Source organism: Aspergillus stella-maris (genome assembly GCF_047715825.1).
Source record: "Aspergillus stella-maris strain CBS 113639 unplaced genomic scaffold BDV14scaffold_4, whole genome shotgun sequence".
Lineage (NCBI taxonomy): Eukaryota > Fungi > Ascomycota > Eurotiomycetes > Eurotiales > Aspergillaceae > Aspergillus > Aspergillus stella-maris.
Window position 1 is genome coordinate 434,058 of NW_027396798.1, and position 21,066 is coordinate 455,123.

A 21,066-nucleotide genomic window follows, 5' to 3' on the forward strand; every position below is an offset into this window, starting at 1 on the left:
ACTTGTTGCATCACAAGCCAACCCGACGCATTCGTGACCCTCACGATCACATTAGCTCTCGAAACCGATAGCATAAATCGCACGTGCCTTATATCCACAGCAAGATATAGCGTCCACTGGGTCTCACCACACAAGCCTTATCCAGGACTCCTCGGTAGAAGTGAACGCTCCGGCTACCTTGTTCCCAAAGAGGCCTCGCCCTATCTTCATTTGCCTGCATGTTCACGCCCTTGCCTGGCTATGCGGCACGCAGGTACCGCACCTGCAGACGAAAATATATGCAGAATATGCGATACGAGGTTTCATTTACTTGGGTGTAGTGATGATGGTCTTCATGCTGTTATTCCAACCATTCGCGATTTAGGCGTTATGGAAAATGATCCGCAGAAACCATGGTGGGAATGGGACTCGTCCCGGCGCTGGGGGGATAATTCTAGGAGACCGGGGAATGGGATGGAGAATTGGTGGTATTTAGCGCCTTGGAATGAGCCGCAGGAGGCTTGACTGGAGGCGAACTGCGCTTCAGACATTATTGTCGAGCTTTCACGTTCTTGAGATATTAGCTTTGTTGGTGAGGTAGGTAGATGAATGTGCGTTGATGAATACATGGGTGGTGGTGTAATGGCGTTTATGTTTGTTCATAGCCCAGCGGGTTTGGCCTCGAGAGAAAGGTGCTATAGATATCACTAAGAAGAATAAATTCTCTGACAGTATATTACGGTATATATTATCCAGCACTAATTCCACAAAACCTCCTATGCAAGCAAAGGTACCTAGATTTACGGACTATGGTAACTATACAGGACAAACGTCAGGCGCCTCTATCCCGATACTCAAGATAATGCGGATCATGCGTGTGTTGAGTGTTCAAGGCAGGGATCGGCCAGGAAGGTATCTCAAATGTACGCGTTATCGTCCTGGAGTAATACTTTTTAGGTTTTGTACTTGGTGCATACTCCGAGCTCGGAGAGAGCCGTCCAGGCCGGAAAACCCCCCGGCGGGGAAATGAGCTTGGCATCTACAACACTGCACTTTTTGTATGGCAGTTCTGCTGTCGGAGGGTTTTCTATCATTCGGTCAGTGACGGAAACCATTCGGAGGTATTCTTCATCAGAGTAATCCCGATAACCCCAACTTTTGAGAGTTGTGGCTGCGTGCAGCTGTTCTCTGTCTGTATACCTGGAGATACTGCATGAGCCCCACATTGCACTTAGCATTTTTCTCGAGCATCAAACTGCATCAAAACACCAACTTTATCCTTACAACCACCAAACCGCACGGTTCTCTCTCCTCCAGAAGCCATTGACATCATGGCACAACACCCGACACGATCCCCCCCTCACCCAAGCCAGCCAAGGTGATCCTGGCGGTTGACAAGACGAAGCCCGCGCCGAATGGCACTGAATGTGGAGAGAGCGGCGGTGGGGCAGCGCTGGGTTTGACTCGAAGAGGCGGACTGGACAAGAGCAACAGCAACGGAACCAGTCCATGCCGCCAGCTGGATGAAATGGAGTCGCCTACAACGGGACGGACGGGGTCTCGGAGAATGTCTCGCTTGACAACTGCCGAATTCTTCTTGCCCCTCATCTTTCTCCCTCCCTGACTCTTTCTCTCCTCTTCTCTCCATCCTGAACTGAACTGAACTGGTGAGACATACCTCCTCTTTGAACCAGGACCCCAGAATTGTATACTGACAAGCCAGATTCACTATGTCTCTCCACCGTGACCCCCCTTTCCGCGTCGAGCACCTCGGCTCCCTCCTTCGCACCCACGAGCTTCTCGATGTGAAGACCGCCTTTGAGCAGGGCAAGGCCACCCAGGCGGACCTCGAGGCCGTCGAGAAGAAGGACATCAAGGAGGTTGTCGAGCTGCAGAAGCAGCTCCGCTACCCTGCTGCCTCGGACGGCGAGTACTGCCGCCACAGTAAGTCGCCCAACCCGAACCTGAACACAAGAAAAGCAGAAGCAAAACCGGCCCAACCCCTCCTTAAATAACCCACCCACATGCCAATGATACACGTAACTAACGAGAACCTTGCGGACAGTGTTCTGGGGCTCCTTCTTCCCCGGCCTCGAAGGCTTCGAGGAAGTCTCGGACCCCGACCCGGAGTGCTTCCGCCCCTACGCCCCCGACGTCGCTGCCTTCCTCGAAGCCGGCCACAAGCCCGGCGAGAGCGTCTTCTGCACGGGCAAGATCAAGCACGTTGGCTCCACCTACGTCGACCAGTTTAAGTACCTTGCTTCGCTGGTTGCGCCGGAGGAGGTCAAGAACTTGAAGCTTACCCTTGCTGCACCGAACTGGTACCACCTGCGTTACAAGGAGGGATATGCTTTCCCTAAGGATGTTTATAACAATGTTGATGAGTACTTTGCCGATATTGCGAAGGCTTACCAGGATGAGTTAAAGGTTCTTTATGATGCTGGGTGCCGTAACGTTCAGTTCGATGACCCCAACCTTGCTTGTACGCTCTTCCTACTCCCCCTATGAATTCAGTGGACCATGCTAATAAAGAGAAACAGACTTCTGCTCCGACAAAATGCTCAGCGGCTGGAAAGAAGACAAGCTCAACATCCACACCGCCGACGAAACCTTCGAAAAATACATCAAGCTCTACAACGACTGCCTCGCGACCCGTCCCCAAGACTTCCACATCGGCGTACACCTCTGCCGCGGCAACTTCGTCGGCTCGCGCCACTTCTCCGAGGGCGGCTACGACCGCATCGCAACGAAGCTCTTCAAGGAACTCAACGTCGACACTTACTACCTGGAATACGACACCCCCCGGGCCGGAGGCTTCGAACCGCTTAAGGAGTTGCCGCGCACTAAGAATGTCATCCTTGGTGTCGTGACGAGTAAGTTCCCTGAGTTGGAGGATAAGGAGGAGATGAAGACGCGGGTTTATGATGCGGCGAAGTTCATTGCCCAGGGGAATGGTGTGAGTCTTGAGGAGGCGCTGAACCAGGTTGGTGTGTCTCCGCAGTGTGGATTCGCGAGTCACCGTGAGGGGAACCTCATTGATCGCGAGGGCATGATTAAGAAGTTGCAGCTTGTTAGGGATATTGCGGATGACATTTGGCCTGGGCAGCTGTAAACCTGACATTTCATTTCAATTGATTTGATTGGGTGTTTGGGTTGGTTTGATGATTAATGAACATTTAACATGGCATTTTCTGGGTCGGTGCGGGTTGCGATATGATATGGATATGGAAATACCTCTATGTATATAGTTTTTACTGCTGATACGATACGGCCCTGCGCGCTCAACCTAGCAGGGGGTAATGAATGTGATAAAATTGCAGATACCTCTGAAACTTTTCCCTTGTTCTAGAAATACTCCTACCTTACTCCTACCTTACTCAATACTTCAACTTGTATATGGCGATTGAAAATTTATATGGTCAAATTCCATCTATTTCATGCGTATCTAGACTAAGACAAATAGTTATCGAGCCTTTCGGTAAGGAGCAAATACACAACAGACAACGCAATTCATCAAAACTTGAGATTAAATAGGGTATTTTGGACGAAACCCAAAGGGATATCATACTAGGAAGGAAATGAAGACGCGAGAGCAAAAAAAAGGAAAAACTGGTTAAATGCAGCAGACATAAATCAATAAACAGACAGGTGGAAGGAAATTATGATATAGGAAATAAGAAAGGAAATATGAGATAGAGAAAGAAAGAATCCAAGGCTGCGTCTTCTGTCATCAAAACGGACATTCAACAAATGGTGGGTAGTGGTAAATGAGTATGGACGGACAAGCGGGGTATTGTTTGTTGTACATGAGGGACACCTCGAGTCGGGCTTATTGACGTAGGGTTCGTAGGTTTAGTGGTTTGTTCATTTCGCGGGTTGTTGGATCTTGACGTTGTTTGAGAGCCAGGCCTGGTGGGGTTAGTCAATATCAAATGAGGGGGTATATTAAAATCAAAAACTTACAAGTCCTTCGAAGATACCGGTACCGTCGGTAGCAACGCTAGGCGCGACATACCAGGTCTTGTCCTTGAGGCTGTGGAGCTTCAGGGCGGCGGTGACCTCGTCTGGGCTCAGGTCTGCGGGGCGTTAGTTATTGTCAACTCGTATCTGGAAGGCTGAACATACGGCCTTGAACGTCCTGCTTGTTAGCAAACACCAGCAGGAGGGCGTCCTTCATTTCGCGATCGTTGATGATCTTGTGCAGTTCCGAGCGGGCTTCTTCCAATCGAGCGGTGTCGCTAGAGTCGACGACGAAGATTAAACCTTGAGTTCCTGTAGTCGCAATGTTAGCTATTTATTGTAGATCGGGCGACCGTCTGCAACGAACCAGAGTAGTAGTGTCTCCAGAGAGGACGGATCTTGTCCTGACCACCGACATCCCAAACGTTGAACTTGACGTTCTTGTAGGTGACACTTTCGACGTTGAATCCGACTGTGGGGATCGTGGTAACGTCCTGATTTGTGAGTTTGAGCTTGTAGAGAATAGCTGTTCGAGTCAGTAAGCGCCTTCAACAACTCGAGACGGAGGACGGACTTGTCTTTCCAGCGGCATCGAGACCCAGCATGAGAATTCGCATTTCCTTCGTTCCAAAAATCTTCCCCATGATCTTAGATACTGAGCCGCCCATCTTGACGGATATCACGCGACTGCGGGGGAACTGGTGGGAGCGAGATTAGGGGGTGTCGAGGTGTAGATTGCGATTTGAGTAGTTGTATGAGCGGGAACAGAAGGCAACGGGCGTAGCGGAGGTCGGAAGGTGGTCAAGACTAAGGGGAGGGCGAAATTGGAGTGAAGCAAGGGGTCTCTAGTCCGAATTAGCGAACGTGGTCCTTGTCGTTTCATGCGCAGGGTGCAGGGGAGTCTGCACACCTCATCGAGAGATTGGCAGCGGGTGGAATAAACTCACTTGGCTTCAGCGCGATAGTACAAAGTCCCGACCTTGAACAAAGCGTCGATTGTAGTAGTGGTAGTAGTATACTCGAGAGAAGGCAGAGTTAAGCGACCAGGAGTCAATTGAGGTTCAGCGACAGCAGTTCAACGAAATAATTCGGGGGACCAGGGAGCTCCACCGTGGCAGTGGCTATCCAGAGCAGCTTCACGTCTCAATTTCCTCCAACTCCGTAAAAGGGGCTGGCTGTGGATGAGTCAGCGCCCCGCGGTCACCGCCAAGACTGCGCCGTTTCATCTCCGCATTAACACTGTCCCTTGTCACTTAACTTGTCACTTGTCGTCTCTTGTTGATTGTTTCAGCAGATCATCATTCTCTTGATTATCCAGTGGTCTGTCAGTGATATCGCTAAATCATGCACTTATCATTGACCAATCCCAAATGCGTGGTGTAAGGATGACAGGCACCCAGCCGGCCTGATAGGTGATCAATGCCAGTACAACTACCTACGCTATCAGTTACAGAACTTCGAATGAAATCAGTTTCTTGATATGGTCCCATACTTTCTTCGTATATCTAATCCACCCGGATCAATTCTCCTGTGCCTGATGGCCAAGTCCACTTCCGAGTCTACCGGTGATTGCAGCCCTACGTCATGGCATCAAAGGTGAGGTCACATACTTCCGAGCCTCCGAAGTGTACCTATTTGGACTCAATAGTATCCTCAATATTGTCCACCACTTCACTTTAGACATAAATCTGTACGCCAATCTCACAATGCCCGACGGAGCCAGAAACAGACCACAGCACTCGACGCAGCAAAAGCGCCGTTTATCAACGGACACGGATAACCCCAATTCCTGGGGCGGAGCTACAGCGGGGGTATGCATTGATCTTCTCATGCCCAGAGCCAAGACCTAACATGTATAGAACATCTACGGCGGTCTGTCAGCAGTATTTGAAGAGGACAAAGTCATCTTCGCCGTCGCCATCCGAGATGCAACCTACCTCGTGGACTTTGCCCAGGATGAACTGCCGCTACAAGATGGCAGTGACAAATCCCTCTGCCAGCGTATTGAGGACTACATCATGAATCACCTGTATGAGTGGTGCGATTCACATCAAGAGAAGATGATTGGTATGGCTGTACCGGAGAAATTAGCCACCAAATGCACCAAGATCACTTCTCGTATGTGGTTAGAGCTCGATATCATTCCGCTAGTTCTGCCGGATAACCCCAAGCTTGATGGAGATGCCGAAGCTCTGCGATATGAGTTTCACAATTCCAAGGACTGGGAACTGCGGACGTTGGACGAGCAGGCCGAGTCGATGGCTCGAAAATGTGTCAGGCTCTTCGGTCCAGAGGGCATTCCCTTGCTGCAAGTCGGACTTTCGGGCTTGGTTCAGGTCGACACTGGTTTCCATGTGCAATTGACAAACAGAGACAACTACGTTGACTCTGTGAACTCCAACACATGGAAGGCTATTGAGCATTATGCAAATGACCTCAAGAAGAGGAACATCAAGATCGCTTTCTTCAGCGCCACCCCTCAAGGCGGAGGAGTTGCTCTCATGAGACACGCCATGGTCAGATTTTCGCATGCCATTGGAACCGACATGAAATGGTAAGCTGCCATGATGAATTCGAGATGTATGTCTAACCACTTTGATCAGGTACGTGCCTAAGCCACGACCAGGCGTCTTCCGAATTACAAAGACAAACCACAACATCCTGCAGGGCGTCTCCGCAGAGGATGAGCGTCTTTCCGATGAAAGCTGGGAGCAGGTCACAGGCTGGATCCACGAGAACGCAGACAGGTACTGGCTGCGCGCCGGTGGTCCCCTCGAGAAGCCCGAAGACGGCGGCGCAGATGTCATTATTATCGACGACCCGCAAATGCCTGCGCTTGTCCCCCTGGCGAAGCAAAAGGCCCCTAACCGCCCGGTTATCTTCCGCAGTCACATCCAGATCCGCAGTGACCTGGTCGCTAAAAAGGGCAGTCCACAGGCAGAGTGCTGGGAGAAGATGTGGAAGGATATCAAGAAGGCGGATATGTTCATCAGCCACCCGGTTCGATCGTTTGTTCCCGACGACATTCCCAAGGAGATGGTCGGCTATGTCCCCGCGTCGACAGACTGGCTGGACGGGTTGAACAAGAACATGCGAGACGAGGATGTCGCTTACTACGGGCGAATCTTCAACTCGCAAGTCCGGAACTCGGGCATGCCCGTCATTGACTATCCAAACGGTTAGCCTCCACTCTTTCCCTACCCTCACTGATCATGAAAACTAACGAAGAAATAGACTCTTACATCGTGCAAATCGCCCGCTTCGACCCCTCAAAAGGCATCCCCGACGTGGTAACCGCCTACGAGAAATTCCACAAGCGCATGAAAGACAAGTGCCCCGACAAGACTCCCCCCAAGCTCGTAATCTGCGGCCACGGCTCCGTCGACGACCCCGACGGCACCATAATCTACGACAACACCGTCAAGCGCATCGAGAAATCACTCCCGGACCTCGCCGAGCAAATCTGTATCGTCCGTCTCGGCCCCTCCGACCAAGTTCTTAACGCCATCTTATCCAAGGCCCGCGTCGCACTCCAACTCTCGACGCGCGAGGGATTCGAAGTTAAAGTCTCTGAAGCGATTCATAAGGGACGCCCCGTTATCGCTACCCGTGCCGGTGGAATACCGCTACAAGTCATTGATAAGGGCAACGGGTTCCTCGTCGATGTATCCGATACAGATGCTATCGCGAACCACCTCTTCGAGCTATGCACGGATGATAAGCTCTGGGAGAAGATGCATAAGTTTGCGCTTGAGCATGTCTGCGATGAGGTTAGTACGGTTGGTAACTCGTTGAATTGGCTGTATCTTGCTTCGGAGTTGAGTAAGGGGAAGAAAGTTAAGCCGAATGAGAGGTGGATTAATGATATGGCAAGAGATGAGGCGGGGATTCCGTATCAGGAGGGCGAGGATAGACTTAAGCGCGAGCTGGAGGTGCATAAGATGGGTTAGACGGCACTCTTCGAGACCTTTCAGATTGTATATAGATATCGCTTGCACATATGAATTATGATCACCTTGAAGAATATTGTCCCATTAAACCAAACCAGTAACAAAGGGGTATATTTCGAGAATAAACAATGCTAATGCTAATCCACCAACACCAACAACCCAGTCGTTCAAATCAGATAAAAGTCACCGAATACTCCTATACCGTTCCCGACTCAAACCCCCCTCCAACCCATCAACCCCATAAGCAATACTCACATCGCCCAAAATCCTAGCCGGCTGCCCCCCAACTACACAATGGCTCGGCACAACCATCCCCTGAGGCACAACCGCCCCGTCCAGAACCTGACACCGTTCCTTCAAAATCACCATATTCCCAATCACCGCGTCCTTCCCAATCGTGACGTAATCTTCTACCTTCGCCGCCTCGACGACAGACCGTTCACCGACAAAGACATGGTGTCCGATATGTAATGTCGTGTAACTATGCACACCGCGCGATAACCGAGACGGTGGACGAAGGATAGCAGAGCGCGATATGAATGAGTATCTGCCTATCGAGATGGCGATTGTATTTTGTTGCGCGGGCTTCGCGTTGGGATCGCTGGATTGTTGAGAGGATGAAGAGGACTGTGAGCGGAAAAGGTCCCCCCGGACGACGGCATCAGCCATTATTATGGATTTCCCGCCAAGCATGATGTGTTGTGTTCCGTGGATTTGGGACCGGCGGGAGATTTTGTTGCCTGTGTCCTGGTTGTTTGAGGGGGATTGTTAGCTTTGCTTTAGTTTGAGTATGGATGGGTATAGGCTTCTTGGAGAGTGAGGGGGGTCGGGGCTTACGGTCTCGATGTATTCGCCTTTTGCTGCTTTGGGAGGCATCTTGAATTTGATTTGCGAAACAAGCGTCCCGTTTCGGAGGTCAAGTTGTGAGGAATTGAGGAAGTCGGGGATTATTGACGGTTTGGAGTACAGCGGAGCCAAAGCTGCGATGCCGCGGAGGTACGGAGGCGGTGAGACCGCAAGTCTACCACAACTTTAGTGGCGTTCTTAGCTTCCAGGGTACGCGTACTACTAAGTTCCTACAGATACAGGACAAACTAATAATAAACAAGTACAATCATATATTACGGACTATATAAGTAACAGGTATAACAGCAAATAGATATCTCGCGCAAATATCACAATTACGTTGTCGTCAACCAGTCATAACCAGTCTTAAGCAGAGACCTGCTTCTTGGGGGTGGGGACCTGTCCGTCGAAGTGGACGCGGAAGGCTAGAAAAGGTCAGTATACTGATATCTCAATATATGGAGGTCAATAAACATACTTGTGGGGTAAGGAGAGAAGGCGCCGTAGTCCTCACGCATGTAGACGGTGTAGCCGTCAGGACGCTCGACCTTCTTCAGGATACCCTGAGGACCAGGGGCAGGGCGGAGGTTGTTCACGCTGAAGGAGGCGCGGACCATAGCGGTGACCGCGGTAAGGGTGGCCTCCTTGCCGAGGCCGACCTGGGAGCCGACGCCGTAGTTGAGGTAGGAGTCGTCGGGGCGGTCGAGGCGGACCGACTCAGGGTCAGGGAAGGCTGTGGGGTCACGGTTTGCTTGGTTCTGGGAGGTGTTAGCGGAGCTTCGACTTCGGGGTATATTATAAATTACCGATCCGAGGAGGATCTCGTCGCCGGGCTTGAGGTTGACATCAAGGTCACCCTCCTTAACATAAAGGTTGGTCTGGGCCTTGCGGAAGACTCCAGAGCCACCGTTCAGGCGGATAGCCTCGAGAACGTAGCGAGTGAGCCTGGCGTCAGACTCGGCAGAGTCGGACTTGGCGAGCAGCTCGATCGCAGGCAGGTACTGCTTGCCCTCGTTGATGTAGTAGTCAATGACGCGAGTATACATCTGAGCCTGGCCGTGAACCGTCTCAACAGCCGTGGGTAGGATCTGGCCGAAAGTGATGTCAGAAGTGCTGAGGCCGCTCTCAGACAGCTTCTTAATGAGCTGGTCACCGAGCTCGGAAAGAGCGTTGCTGTCGTCGTCACGGAAGTTGTCAATGACACGAGAGAGGAAGCCGGGAGAGCTGACGGACTTGACGTGGCTTTCGACCTGCTTGCCAATCTCCTGGGAGACAGCATCGGCGGCGCGGCGCAGAGTGTAGGCCTTGGTGGGGTCAGCATCGAAGAAGATGGCAGTGTAAATGACGGCGAGAGCAGTGAAGATCTCGTGGTCGGTGAAGATGCCCTTGGGGTTCTGCTTGTTCTTGATGGGGAGGGAGAGCAACTTGGAGGCGAAGCGGGCCGGGACAACGTTGCCAACATCGCGGACAATGTCGACTTGCTTCCTTCCAGCAAGGTTCGTTGACTTGTCTGCGAGAAGCTCAAGGGTTGTCTTTGTGTAAAAGTCCTTAATGCTCTGCTTCCACTGGGGCTCGCTCAGAGTCTTGCTCCAGAAGTCCTCGCCACCCTTGACGGTCTTGAGAGGAGTGCAGTCGCCCCAGACGATGGGGAAGTCCTTCTGCTGGTCGAGAACAAGCTTGACGTTAGCGTAAGAGGTCAAGCTGACGCGAGAAGGCTGGAACTGAGGCTTGTCCCAAGAGTAGTCAGCCTCACGGCCAAGGTCCTTCATGATGACCTTGTTCTCGCTGGGGATGGTCATGGGGTAGTGGGCGTAGATGGAGTCAGGCTTGAACCAGTTAGGGAAGGCACGAGTGGCCAACTTGTAGAAGACACATCCCTGGTTGATGTTCAGGTCGTAACGGACCTCGTTGTAACCCCAGTTGGTCAGATTGCGGGCGTTGTAGTCGGTGGTGTAGTGGCGGTCACCACGGACAAGTGCCACGGCATCGGACAGAACCGCACGGGAGATGGTGTAACAAGGAGCAATACCGACACCAGGAACCATAGGCTCCTTGGCTTCCTCCGAGACGATACCGGGGTACAGCTCAACGTAGTCGGGGTGTCCGTACAAGCTGCGGAGAGACTCGGCAACCTCGGGGTTGGAGTTGATCTCCTCGAAGGTTTCGTAGTTCTTCAGACCGAAGAATTTACGGAACTCGTTGAGGGATCCAACCTGCCACTTACGGCCCTGCTCGATACCGAGAACCTCGACGGCCTTGAGGACCTTGGGGACATTGCGGGCACCGAAGGAACCAGCGACATCCTCAATGGCGAGAGTCAGAATGCCGACCAGCTCCTCGTCCTTGAAAGTACCATCCTCTTGACGCTTGAGGCCAGCAAAAGTACGCTGGGAGGGGTCCTTGGGAAGGCTAGCACCGTACTTTCCGAGACCCATCAAAAGCTCCTGAGTGCTAATCTCAGCACCGGGCTTTCCAATGAGTTCCTCATAGACCTGCTCAGTCCACTTCTCGTCGTTGGCACTGATGGCAGAGTGCCAGCGGTAGGCCTATGGAAGTTAGTCACCTGACATAGGATGTTCCTTGTATACTTACTAAGTTGAACTCCACGGAACACTGGTTACCAAGACCAGCAGGGGTAGCACCACCCTCCATCTGAGCGCGGGGGTCCAAGCACCAGGTGCTGTTCACGCGGTTAAGGTTGACAATTGTGCGCAGGTAGTCGTACAGAGTGATGTTGATGAACAGACCGCAGGTGACACTGTTCAGACTTAGTATTGTGCCGTCTGTTGTGCTTTCGGGGTACTTACAGTCGTCCAGTCTGGAAAAGGTCCTCATCGCGCTTAGCCCAGGCTTTCTCAGCCTGCTCGGCGGGAAGGTTAGGGTCGGGCTTGGTGAAGCGGCCGTTCTCGTTAATGGCAGCGAGCTCCTCGACGACAAAGTTGTGGAATCTAGATTTATTAGCTTAGAGGCCTCCCCAAAAATGGCGTGAAAAACCTACCGGTTAAGCATAACCAGGAGAACACAGCAAGCGGCAGGGAAGGCCTGCAGACGGGGCTCAGAGAAAGCATCAGGCTTCAACTTTCCATCCTTGTGGGTACGGACAAGGTCCTGCTCCTCCTTCACGTCACCGTACAGAATGGCGAGATCGAGGTAGGCAGAGGTCTTGTTCTTGTTGTAGTCTCTGTAATCAGTCTGGAAGATATCTGTACCGAAAATAGTCAGCGATGCGCCTGATCTTTGGTCTTGTTCAACTAACCGTGGATAATCAGAGACGCCCAGTCGAAGAAAAGACTGGAAACCTTGTTCGGGTGAGGTGTGAACTTTTGGCGAGCGAACAGAGTGTCGAAGACCAAGCCAGCATCAGGAAGGCCACCCGGTTGCACGGTCAAGGGCTCAATTGAGCGCGAGTATGCGGTGTTGGCAGCTCCCAACCATGGGAGGGTAGGGTTGTTGTTGGAACCATCGGCAGAACGGTAGGCATACTCGGGGCCCATGTAACTGTTGACTGTTATGATCTGCTATAGCCGATTGCGCGGGTTGACTTACGAGAGCGGCGGGTGGGGCAAGGAACCCCAGAGCTCGTCGAGGAACACGTTCGTGAGGTCTGCGCGTATCTTCGAATTTGAAGGGAGACTGCTGACAATCTGCTATTTCGTTAGAAAATCTGCGCAAAGATATGTACACTGTCTGAAATCACGCGAACCCACCTGGATGACACGCTCCATGATCATGGTCTTGTCGTCTGTGAGCTCTCCGTTGATCTTGGTCTTGATCACATCCTTCAAAGAGGAATAATCCTTAAGTCCGAGAGACTTCAAATCGTTGAACAAGCCCGATGGGTGCTCCTTCTCGAGGTAAGCAGCCTCACCTCCCTGGTGTGGGACTGGGCGCGAAGAAGCGTGCAGCACTTGCGCATACTTCTCGAAGACAGGGGGGATGTCGTCGCTTTCAGCGCTGTTTCCGCTGTCCGAGGACGATCGGCGAGGAGGAGCAGAGACTCTGGACTGGCGCTTGCTGTTGTCCTTGGTCGGGGTGGTGCCATTAGCATGAGAGCCATTCACCTTCTTCGACTCGCCGTCGGCCTTCTCGGCCTTGTCGCCCTTACCCTTCTTGAAGGTGGAAAATCTTCGCAGCATAGACATGTTGGGTATCAAAAAAGCGAAGATGCACGGAAAACGAGAAACGCAAGAAATCGTCTGGAGGGGGGAACCAGCGGGTTTAAGACGGCGGAGCAGCGACAGGAAAAAGAAATAACTATTAAAACAAGACTAGGGATGACGAGTTGAGAGAGAGGGTCTCCACGTGTATTGGCACGTCTGTTAGAAGCAACTCGCAGCAAGTGCTTCAAGTCGGTTACACCTTGCGCTTGGGAAAGCTATGCTTATCAAGAGCGGTAGAGAACAGCACTGATTATTGTAACAGCGGAGACGTAAAAGTAGTATCTTTTACGAAGTATCTCGCGCACGAGTGGGCAGGGTCCCAGCTTTATGATATTATGCTTATGATTAAGTGGATGCTGATTAGGCGCGAGGTTGTGGCGGGAGCTGCGAGCTGCATTCACACCGTCTCCTTCGACTCCATGTTTGCTCAGCAGAATAGACATGAGGTGGGGACCTCAGAGAAAGGGGCAATTAATCAATTGACTTTGATTTGCTTGGGTCTCTTGTAGTTCACGAGATGTGGAAGCCGGAGGCTGGAGCTATGGTAGCTGTTCGATTCAGTGCTCCTTACAAAAGAATCATAGGTGATCTACCATAGGCTGGATGGGACGGAACAAGCTCCGCAGATGAGTGGTCAGAGCTCAGGACTGGCCAAGCACGATGAGAAAAGCTAAATGGGGTTATTGAAGCAGGTCGCAACATGGAGATAGTCGCGAGGGGCATCCACTACTCGGCAGATGAGGTGGGAAATGCGACTCAATGTGCACGGTGTGTTCCGCCAGCCACCGTGGGAGAGACACCTCGACCAAAGCTGGAAATCTGTGCGCATATCCAAGCGCTGTGGAGCCCTGAGCGAGAAATCGTAGCCAAGAGGACGAACATTTCCAGGAGAGGAAGGCGATAGGCTTGCAGAACTGCGGTGTCAGTCTCAGAACTCGCGACTCAGGTAAGGATCTCAAAATCAAAGCCAATCCTGTGGGATGGATCGTCCCTCCATCTCGGGTCCTCAGCTCGGCGTAGCGTGTGGCCCAAGCTTTCCGTCAAAGCACAAGCGCTGCTGGGATTTTGTGAAGAATGACGGAATTTTGCCTGACGGGGGGGACAGTCGTCGTCATCGCAGTCTGAGCTTTTGTAATTCTGAAACTGAGTCGTTGTTGTCTCACAAGGAGGAAACGGATGATTCGAGCAAGAAAAAAGTAAAGTATGCGCCCGTGTTACGGGAAGGGGGTGGAGGAGATAGGAGGCTTCATGCTCGGAGCTGAACCCTTGGGCCAAAGAGACGCACAGCTGCAGAAGGAAAAGAGATACCCCGCTATGGTGCAGGACTCGAGATCCAAGTGGACCCTCACGAGATTTTCCACGCGTGTCGACATAAGATCATCGTCATTTTACGTACTCCATCAGGATGGGGACATGTGTGTGGCCGTAAACTGCAATTCGCGATGCGTTCATCGATCAGCGAGCAGAACAAAAGTTAGCAGAGATGGCGGGAGGGTTCGTCAGCGATCGGCGGAAACTAACAGAGATCAGGACCGCAGGGAGCTAACTCGGGGCCGAAGAGGGTTGTTGCTGCAGGAGCGCAGAGTGCATCTGAAGATGGGAGAGTCAGACACAGAAGAAGGTGGCGCTGAAGTCTGAAGTCTGGGCGAATCACGGCAATCACGGGACCGGCCATGGGGTGACTTGTGGGGGCAACTTGGCTCTCTCCCGCAAGGAGTCTGCTTGCTCCTTCCTCTTAATTCTTCGACAACGCACAATACGAGGCATCTGGAACGCTGAACTTTGCAGATAACGACAGTGAGTATGAGAGATTTCTTCTCGGTCATTTATCTCTCGCAATATCATGACGCTCATCCTGCAGCAGTCAGACAGAATCAAAACAGAGGCTGGTCATCGATACTTTGCCAGCAATCTGGATCGGATCCAGCGAGTTCGATCCATGGGTTAATGATCGGCTCCTTCCGAGTCCACCGCGCCGTCACAAGTCGCGCTAGGACCTGGTGCCATCACGCTAGGTTCGCTCGCTGACGAACTAGTCGATTAGCTTCCTCCGCCAGGATGAGATCCTAGCCGAAGATGAAAAGCGGATTTCTGTTGCATCCCATAGGTTGACCAGCAATCGAAAAGCAAAACTTTGTTCCTCTATTGTCCCGACACATTGTGCGTGGAAGATTATCTCCACGCACCCAGTACGCTGCGTCGCCAACCCTGGCCTCACGCAGCAAAAGTCAGCACCCCCTTGCATGCTGAGTGTAACGCAGGTGCCGGATCGGCACTCAGCACTCTCGCTCCCCTCTGCTTTCCAAGTTTGAGCGGTCGCAAATTGGCCACTTTATCGGCAATGCGGCATACCTTCTCAATCACTAGCCCATCCTTCATGCATGAATACGTACGTGCGTCGTCAATAAGGGCAACTACTGTCATAGTGGACACAATTTCGTTGATTTGAGTTACGACGGACGGGGTCACGGGAAAGGACCTTTTCTCCGAACGTAGTTCGTCGCTGCGTCGGTGGCAGGTGCTGAAAGAGTAAGTGCACGGCAAATCGAGATACGACGGCCCGCGTTGCTGGGACCAAATCGTCGTTCGCTAAAAAAGATTTGCGACCATGGGCTGCTGGGGGCGGCTGGAGCATGGAGTGACGGACTCGAATCTTCTCCACTTGATGGAAACTTCACCGAAGATCGCTCAAGTCGCGCTGGGATCCCCAGCCAAGGGTTATGGTAGACACCTTCAGATGCCTTCTCTCAGAGCAATATGCAGAAAATGACGTTCCTTCCCGGGCCACCTGCAGACGGAAGTAACCTTTCGACGACGTCAAGGGACCGGTCAACTATGCAACAAGATACTCCACGAGGCGAGGAGAGGAATGTGGTGGGCATGGGAGCATTCTTCGTAAAAGTACGGAGTTCATTAGTGACGCCAATTAGTCTCGCTACTAGCGGGATGGCGCTTTTTACCATAGCTGACATTTGGCAGGCCACGAAAGCAAAAGTCCTACGTATGATTCAGGTTCCAATTCCTTTCTATTCACCTCACGCACACGGGTTTCAAAAAAATTTGTGGACCAACCTAACCAACCATTATTGCGTTTTCAGGTTTTCTTCGTGAGGAGGTCCGTGAGTCGACTATCCACTCACTCATATCCAGGGCTAGTCAAGACCGACAGGGCTGCAGGAACTAGGATTCGCAAGACAGGAGGGTCTCATCCCATGGTGCGCAATCCCAGTCTCTGATTCGAGAGACCTTTCAAAGGCTGCGGCGCGAGAGACATATTCGTGCATGTGCTGCCGCCTGTCCCCGTCAGGAGAGTGTCTTATATTCCCTTGTTTAACTAGCCAAACCCCTCCCAAGACCACCATACATATCTTGGCTCCTTACTTCCCGGCCCCATCTGCCAGAGTTTCTTATCACTCCCGTTTGTTCGACGCAGCCTTGCAAGACGTGACAGCTTCCAAGCTTCCATCATCCGCCTGTCATGGAAGGCGTACCAATGGGGCCCTCCCGGCCCATCAAGCAGTTCGTGCTCTGCTTTGACGGTACAGGAAACAAGTTCGCCGGCGATGAGTCCGACAGCAATGTCCTCAAAATCTTCCGCGTATGTACCCCCCAACTCGCTTTGCTGTCCGATTTGTTGACGTGTCCGGACAATAGATGCTGGATCGCAGCCAGCCGCATCAGTTCCATTACTACCAACCAGGAATTGGAACATACGTAACGAGCAATTCGCTCTCGCACACCAGTCGTTTCCAGCGCATCAAGTCTGCGTACCAAAAGGCCAAAGACTCGGCGATCGGGTCTTCGTTCGACGAGCATGTCATGGGTGGGTACAAATTCTTGATGAGATTCTACAATCCCGGCGATGAGATTTACTTCATCGGCTTCAGTCGCGGTGCTTACATCGCCCGCTTCCTCGCGGAGATGCTTGACTTTATCGGCTTGCTCGAGGCCGGAAACGAAGAGCTGACCCGCTTTGCGTGGAAGACTTTCGCCAAGTGGCAGCAGCGTGGAGGTGACAGCGAGGAAGAGAAGGAAGAGAAGCAGAAGCTCTTCCGTTATATGAAGGCTTTCCGTGAAACCTTCAGCCGACCGATCACTCGGATCAGGTTCATGGGTCTGTTCGACACAGTCAACAGTGTCCCCAGATTCGAGTCTGCTTGGATGCAGCGTAGCAAGTTCCCATACACCGCTCGAAGTTCCGCCAAGGTCATCCGACATGCTGTTGGTATCGATGAGCGCCGTGCCAAATTTCGACAGGACTTGATCTCGGAAGTCAAGCCCTCGAAGAAGAAACACGAGCACCGTCACCCCTGGGCGCACCCTCAACATTTGCACCGTCACCAGAGCCAGCAGTCGGAGAGGCCCACGACAAAAGAAAAAGCGCCTGACAACGTGCCGGAGATTGTTCTGAATGATGACGAAAACGTCGATGATAAGATTAATGGGGCTGCTGAAGGTGGTCATCAAGATCACGAGGATCGAAGTTCTATTTACCGGAGCGCACACACCTCTCACGAGAGTCTTCAATCAGCAGGAAACCGATACCGTGCTACGTCCCCAGTATCGGGCAGGAGAACATCTGGTCTTGCTGTTCCCAAAGCCACCGCGTCCACCGAAGACTTGGCCTCGATCCGAAGTGGACAGTCGGGGCTGTCACTCCAGGTACCGTCTGAAGGCCGCATCACAATGGATGACGACGATGATCAACCCCAGGATATCCAGGAAGTTTGGTTCCCTGGTGGCCATGCAGACATTGGCGGTGGCTGGACACTCGGTGATGGCGAGAGCTGGGCCTTGAGTCATGCACCATTGGTCTGGATGGTTCAAGAGGCCCAAGCTGCAGGCCTTGAGTTCGATCCGGCCAAGATGAAGCAGTTCGAGTGCCTGGAGGAGTTCGAGGGTGAATACAGCCCCATCCACGAGGGCAAGAGGGCAGAGAAGAGTTGGTGCCAAGATCCCGCGCATGAAGACGAGCATCAAACAAACGGGAAGGAGAAGGGCACCGAGAACGGAGAGTACAAAGCCGCCAACGGGCACAAGCATGACTCCAAGTCCAGCCAGCGATTCAAGGCCGCCTTGTACGCATCCAGCACGGAGGGCCTTATTCACGATGCCCTGGCTTTCGGCAATGGTCTACCTCCTCTCTCAGTCATTAGCTGGAGGATCATGGAGTATCTACCATTCCGCCGCATGGACCTCCGAGAGGATGGATCGTGGGAGCCGATCCGATGGCCCTTGCCGTGTGGTGAGGTCCGTGACATGCCGCACGAAGCTCAGATCCATGTCTCTGCCATTCGGCGCATGAAGAAGGACCCCAAGTACCGACCAGGAAATCTGATTCTTGGAGGTGGCGGCCGAGGAGTGCGATTTGCTCCTGAAGATGCTGGCATTGGTAAATGGGTGGTCAAGGCCCATGAAGGCGACCCGGTCAGAGAAATCTATGTGCGGGAGAGTGTCGCAGATTTGTGCAGGGAGGAGCACTGATGTTTCCTGTATTCCCATTTCGCTGTTGGATCATATTGAGATTGCTGGATTTGAAGCCATATTTGCCAAGTGTGTTTTCCTTTTAGTGTTGATACCATAAATTAATATAGTTGATACCATAAATTAATATAGACTAATTGTTATTCCTGAGTTTGTCTGTCCTGTCGTGCATGCATAGAAAGTCCTAATGTAAGTCATCCTGCCGGTGTGGCCGGGGCTGCAGCTCATTTGTTATGGTGCTCTCGGTCAAACTCTGTTCTTATTCGCTGCGACCAAAAGTCCTTGTGAAGGCCAATTTCCAAACAACATCGAGGGGGCAGCATAGAAATCAAGGGATTGAGAGAAGTGAGCAAGAAGCGACTAGAAGCGACGGTTGTTTCGGGGCAGCGCGAATTGGGGCGGTTCCGTAGAAGTAAGAAGAGTCTTTGACTTCACCACTTCTCCTTCTCTTCTCTTTCTTCCCCCTTTCCCTCTCCCGCTTTCGCCTCTCACCTCCTCCACCCCCTCTCAATCCCAAATTTGAGGTCTCGCTGGGTCTGCGACCTGTCGCAAGGGAAAGCCGACTTTCGTTCAGGAGGGAAAAGGGACTTTTCCCACTGCGCCTTGACCAGTTTGGGACGCTACCTAAGGGGTCCAGTTGGGACACTAACTAACTATCCCGTCGCCCTTGGGTTCGGCTCAGCTTGTTTCAGGAAGAACCTTTTTCTTTTCTTCCTCCCTTTTCCCGCAATGTGGCCCGTCTGATTCAACTCCTGTGTTCTCCTCGGATTGAGAAAAACCGACCGTGTGTGACCGCGACTGTGACCGTGACCATGGAAGCGTCTCGCACGCGCCCGGGGGCCAGACTCACCCTGCCCAGTGACAGTCCCGTGGGTTCCATCGAGTCACTCGCCTCAAGCTCTGGCACTTCTTCTTCCTCTGGCTCGCGCTCCCAGTCCCATTCCCCCGCAAAGACCGGCTGCGACATCGAGCGCACCACTGGCACCGAGCCAGAGCGCTCTTCTGGATCTGGAAATGGAAATGGAAATGGGAACGTCATGATAACTCTCTCGCTCACCCCCGATCCACCGGTATCGTCAACACCTCCCGCGCCGCCGACAGTGACACCGAGCCGCCCGCCCTTTCCCCGTTCGCACATCCGGTCGCGATCTCTGGCAGACGGGCCCGATGTACCCGTCATGATCCGCGCCCACTCCTCGCCGGGCCTCGACTCTCGCGGGAGATACATATTTGTACACGGTCGCGGGGCGCCCGCAAACACGGCAGCAGCAGCGGCAGCATCGACACCGAACTCCAAAGCGAAGCGCTACTTGCCTCTCCAGCTCTCGACAGCGGACTCATTCGACCCAAGCTCAACGAGCCCGAGTCTGAGTCCCAGAATGCTGCACAGAAAGAACATCTCAGAGACGATATCCGAGCATGCGGAGCTCGATACGTCGGGGTCATCTACAACATCTACATCCCACTCAGAATTCAACCCTTCCTCCCCCGTTCTTTCGCACGCAACACCACGTCTCGGCCGCCGACGACCATCCTCGCCTCTCCATTTCCCACAGACACCAACAAGCAACACGCCCGGTGGCGGCTTCGTCCCGGGCTCCCCATCCTTCTCCGCAACACACTCACCACCCCTAATGCTCTCCACGCGCTACAACGAAGCATTCCCCAGCTACTCCGCCTCCTCCGCCTCCTCGATACCCTCAACGCCAACAAGCCTCCGCTCCCGCAGTCCCAGCATCTCCTCCCTCGAAACAATTCCTGATATCCCAGACGCTGAAGCGGAAGCGCTCGAGTCCGATCGGATTGCAGCGCTCAAGGCTGCGGCGGATAGAGCGGACGATGCGGACGCCGTTAGTATGGGAACGAGACGAAGGGGCGTGTCGGATATGGCGGGGCCGTCTTCGACTGCGAGGACGGGGGGCGGGTACCGCAAGCGATGGAGTGTTTGTGGTGCGGAGCGGAGGGGGGATTTGGACTTGGAGACTATTTGGGAGGATTGAACGGGTATTTGATTACTCGAGATCGCACACCATGTACCATACGACAACCGCCGTGAGCTAGGATCAACTTCTGGACTGCTTAGGCAGCTTTTGATCTTTCTCTCTTCTGGCACTCCTCTACCTCTCGGATTTCATAAACGGAAGACCGCCACATCTCACATCAACACCAACACCATCACGAATCGCGCAGGATCGTCGATTCCGACCCCTCGACTCTCCCATCCCAATCCAAGCACTATTCCGATTTCAGATTTCGTCAGTCATCTTCAATCCATTACCGGAGTTCATCGCGTCTCAGTGTTACTCGTTTGCCTGCTTGCTTGCTTGCTACGTCAGCGCTCTTCTCTGTTTTATCTCCAAAGTTCATCGTTGCAATTGTGATTATGATTCCCCTCAGGCGCATACATTGTCATCGTTTTCATCCGGTTTGGATTTTGGTGCCAGGTGCCGAAGGTGGTATTCTGTTTTGATCTGCGTTGCGTTGCGTTGCCTTGCTACATACATACATTACATCTGTACCCTAGTTTCGAAAGTTTTGAAGGTCCGAAAGGGAGTGGATGAGACGAGATGAGATGAGATGAGAGATGGCGGACAACGGGGGAGAAAAGAGAAGAATCGTGCGTTCTGTGTACATACATATTATACTGGCTGTATAATGATACCTTAACATGAATAACTTTCATATTT

General features: G+C 52.5%; 8 protein-coding genes across 8 annotated transcripts; 4 read left to right on the forward strand and 4 right to left on the reverse strand.

Annotated features, from left to right (window-relative positions):
* Nucleotides 1-1,080: 1,080 nt before the first annotated feature.
* On the reverse strand, nt 1,081-2,142 carry BDV14DRAFT_164882 (uncharacterized protein). The gene is made up of 3 exons (XM_073767257.1): nt 2,045-2,142; nt 1,703-1,923; nt 1,081-1,646 (listed from the first exon to the last, which is right to left on the reverse strand). The coding sequence occupies exon 3, from the start codon at nt 1,625-1,627 to the stop codon at nt 1,340-1,342; it is 288 nt and encodes a 95-aa protein (XP_073632595.1). The 5' UTR covers nt 1,628-1,646; nt 1,703-1,923; nt 2,045-2,142; the 3' UTR covers nt 1,081-1,339.
* BDV14DRAFT_209845 (cobalamin-independent methionine synthase II family protein) lies at nt 1,710-3,299 on the forward strand (the record flags this gene model as incomplete). Its single annotated transcript, XM_073775754.1, has 3 exons — nt 1,710-1,923; nt 2,045-2,461; nt 2,520-3,299. The coding sequence occupies 3 exons, from the start codon at nt 1,710-1,712 to the stop codon at nt 3,089-3,091; spliced, it is 1,203 nt and encodes a 400-aa protein (XP_073632596.1). The 3' UTR covers nt 3,092-3,299.
* Nucleotides 3,300-3,396: 97 nt separating this feature from the next.
* On the reverse strand, nt 3,397-5,195 carry BDV14DRAFT_164884 (ADP-ribosylation factor family-domain-containing protein). The gene is made up of 6 exons (XM_073767258.1): nt 4,887-5,195; nt 4,514-4,784; nt 4,307-4,465; nt 4,105-4,251; nt 3,943-4,055; nt 3,397-3,888 (listed from the first exon to the last, which is right to left on the reverse strand). Exons 2-6 carry the CDS (start codon nt 4,605-4,607, stop codon nt 3,844-3,846), a joined length of 558 nt encoding a protein of 185 aa, XP_073632597.1. The 5' UTR covers nt 4,608-4,784; nt 4,887-5,195; the 3' UTR covers nt 3,397-3,843.
* A 1-nt stretch (nt 5,196) lies between these two features.
* Nucleotides 5,197-7,972, forward strand: ccg9 (putative trehalose synthase (Ccg-9)). The gene is made up of 4 exons (XM_073767259.1): nt 5,197-5,750; nt 5,799-6,493; nt 6,543-7,117; nt 7,174-7,972. The coding sequence occupies exons 1-4, from the start codon at nt 5,646-5,648 to the stop codon at nt 7,887-7,889; spliced, it is 2,091 nt and encodes a 696-aa protein (XP_073632598.1). The 5' UTR covers nt 5,197-5,645; the 3' UTR covers nt 7,890-7,972.
* A 14-nt stretch (nt 7,973-7,986) lies between these two features.
* Nucleotides 7,987-8,831, reverse strand: BDV14DRAFT_164888 (dynactin subunit 5). The gene is made up of 2 exons (XM_073767260.1): nt 8,727-8,831; nt 7,987-8,636 (listed from the first exon to the last, which is right to left on the reverse strand). The coding sequence occupies exons 1-2, from the start codon at nt 8,763-8,765 to the stop codon at nt 8,073-8,075; spliced, it is 603 nt and encodes a 200-aa protein (XP_073632599.1). The 5' UTR covers nt 8,766-8,831; the 3' UTR covers nt 7,987-8,072.
* Nucleotides 8,832-8,987: 156 nt separating this feature from the next.
* On the reverse strand, nt 8,988-13,189 carry BDV14DRAFT_164891 (peroxidase/cytochrome P450 family protein). The gene is made up of 9 exons (XM_073767261.1): nt 12,443-13,189; nt 12,282-12,379; nt 11,992-12,233; nt 11,734-11,938; nt 11,543-11,683; nt 11,328-11,493; nt 9,542-11,281; nt 9,214-9,493; nt 8,988-9,160 (listed from the first exon to the last, which is right to left on the reverse strand). Exons 1-9 carry the CDS (start codon nt 12,875-12,877, stop codon nt 9,102-9,104), a joined length of 3,366 nt encoding a protein of 1,121 aa, XP_073632600.1. The 5' UTR covers nt 12,878-13,189; the 3' UTR covers nt 8,988-9,101.
* A 3,001-nt stretch (nt 13,190-16,190) lies between these two features.
* On the forward strand, nt 16,191-18,540 carry BDV14DRAFT_85734 (T6SS phospholipase effector Tle1-like catalytic domain-containing protein). The gene is made up of 2 exons (XM_073777703.1): nt 16,191-16,493; nt 16,550-18,540. Exons 1-2 carry the CDS (start codon nt 16,374-16,376, stop codon nt 18,377-18,379), a joined length of 1,950 nt encoding a protein of 649 aa, XP_073632601.1. The 5' UTR covers nt 16,191-16,373; the 3' UTR covers nt 18,380-18,540.
* A 450-nt stretch (nt 18,541-18,990) lies between these two features.
* Nucleotides 18,991-20,626, forward strand: BDV14DRAFT_85791 (uncharacterized protein). The gene has a single exon (XM_073777704.1). It carries the CDS (start codon nt 19,192-19,194, stop codon nt 20,377-20,379), a length of 1,188 nt encoding a protein of 395 aa, XP_073632602.1. The 5' UTR covers nt 18,991-19,191; the 3' UTR covers nt 20,380-20,626.
* The last annotated feature ends 440 nt before the right edge of the window (nt 20,627-21,066 follow it).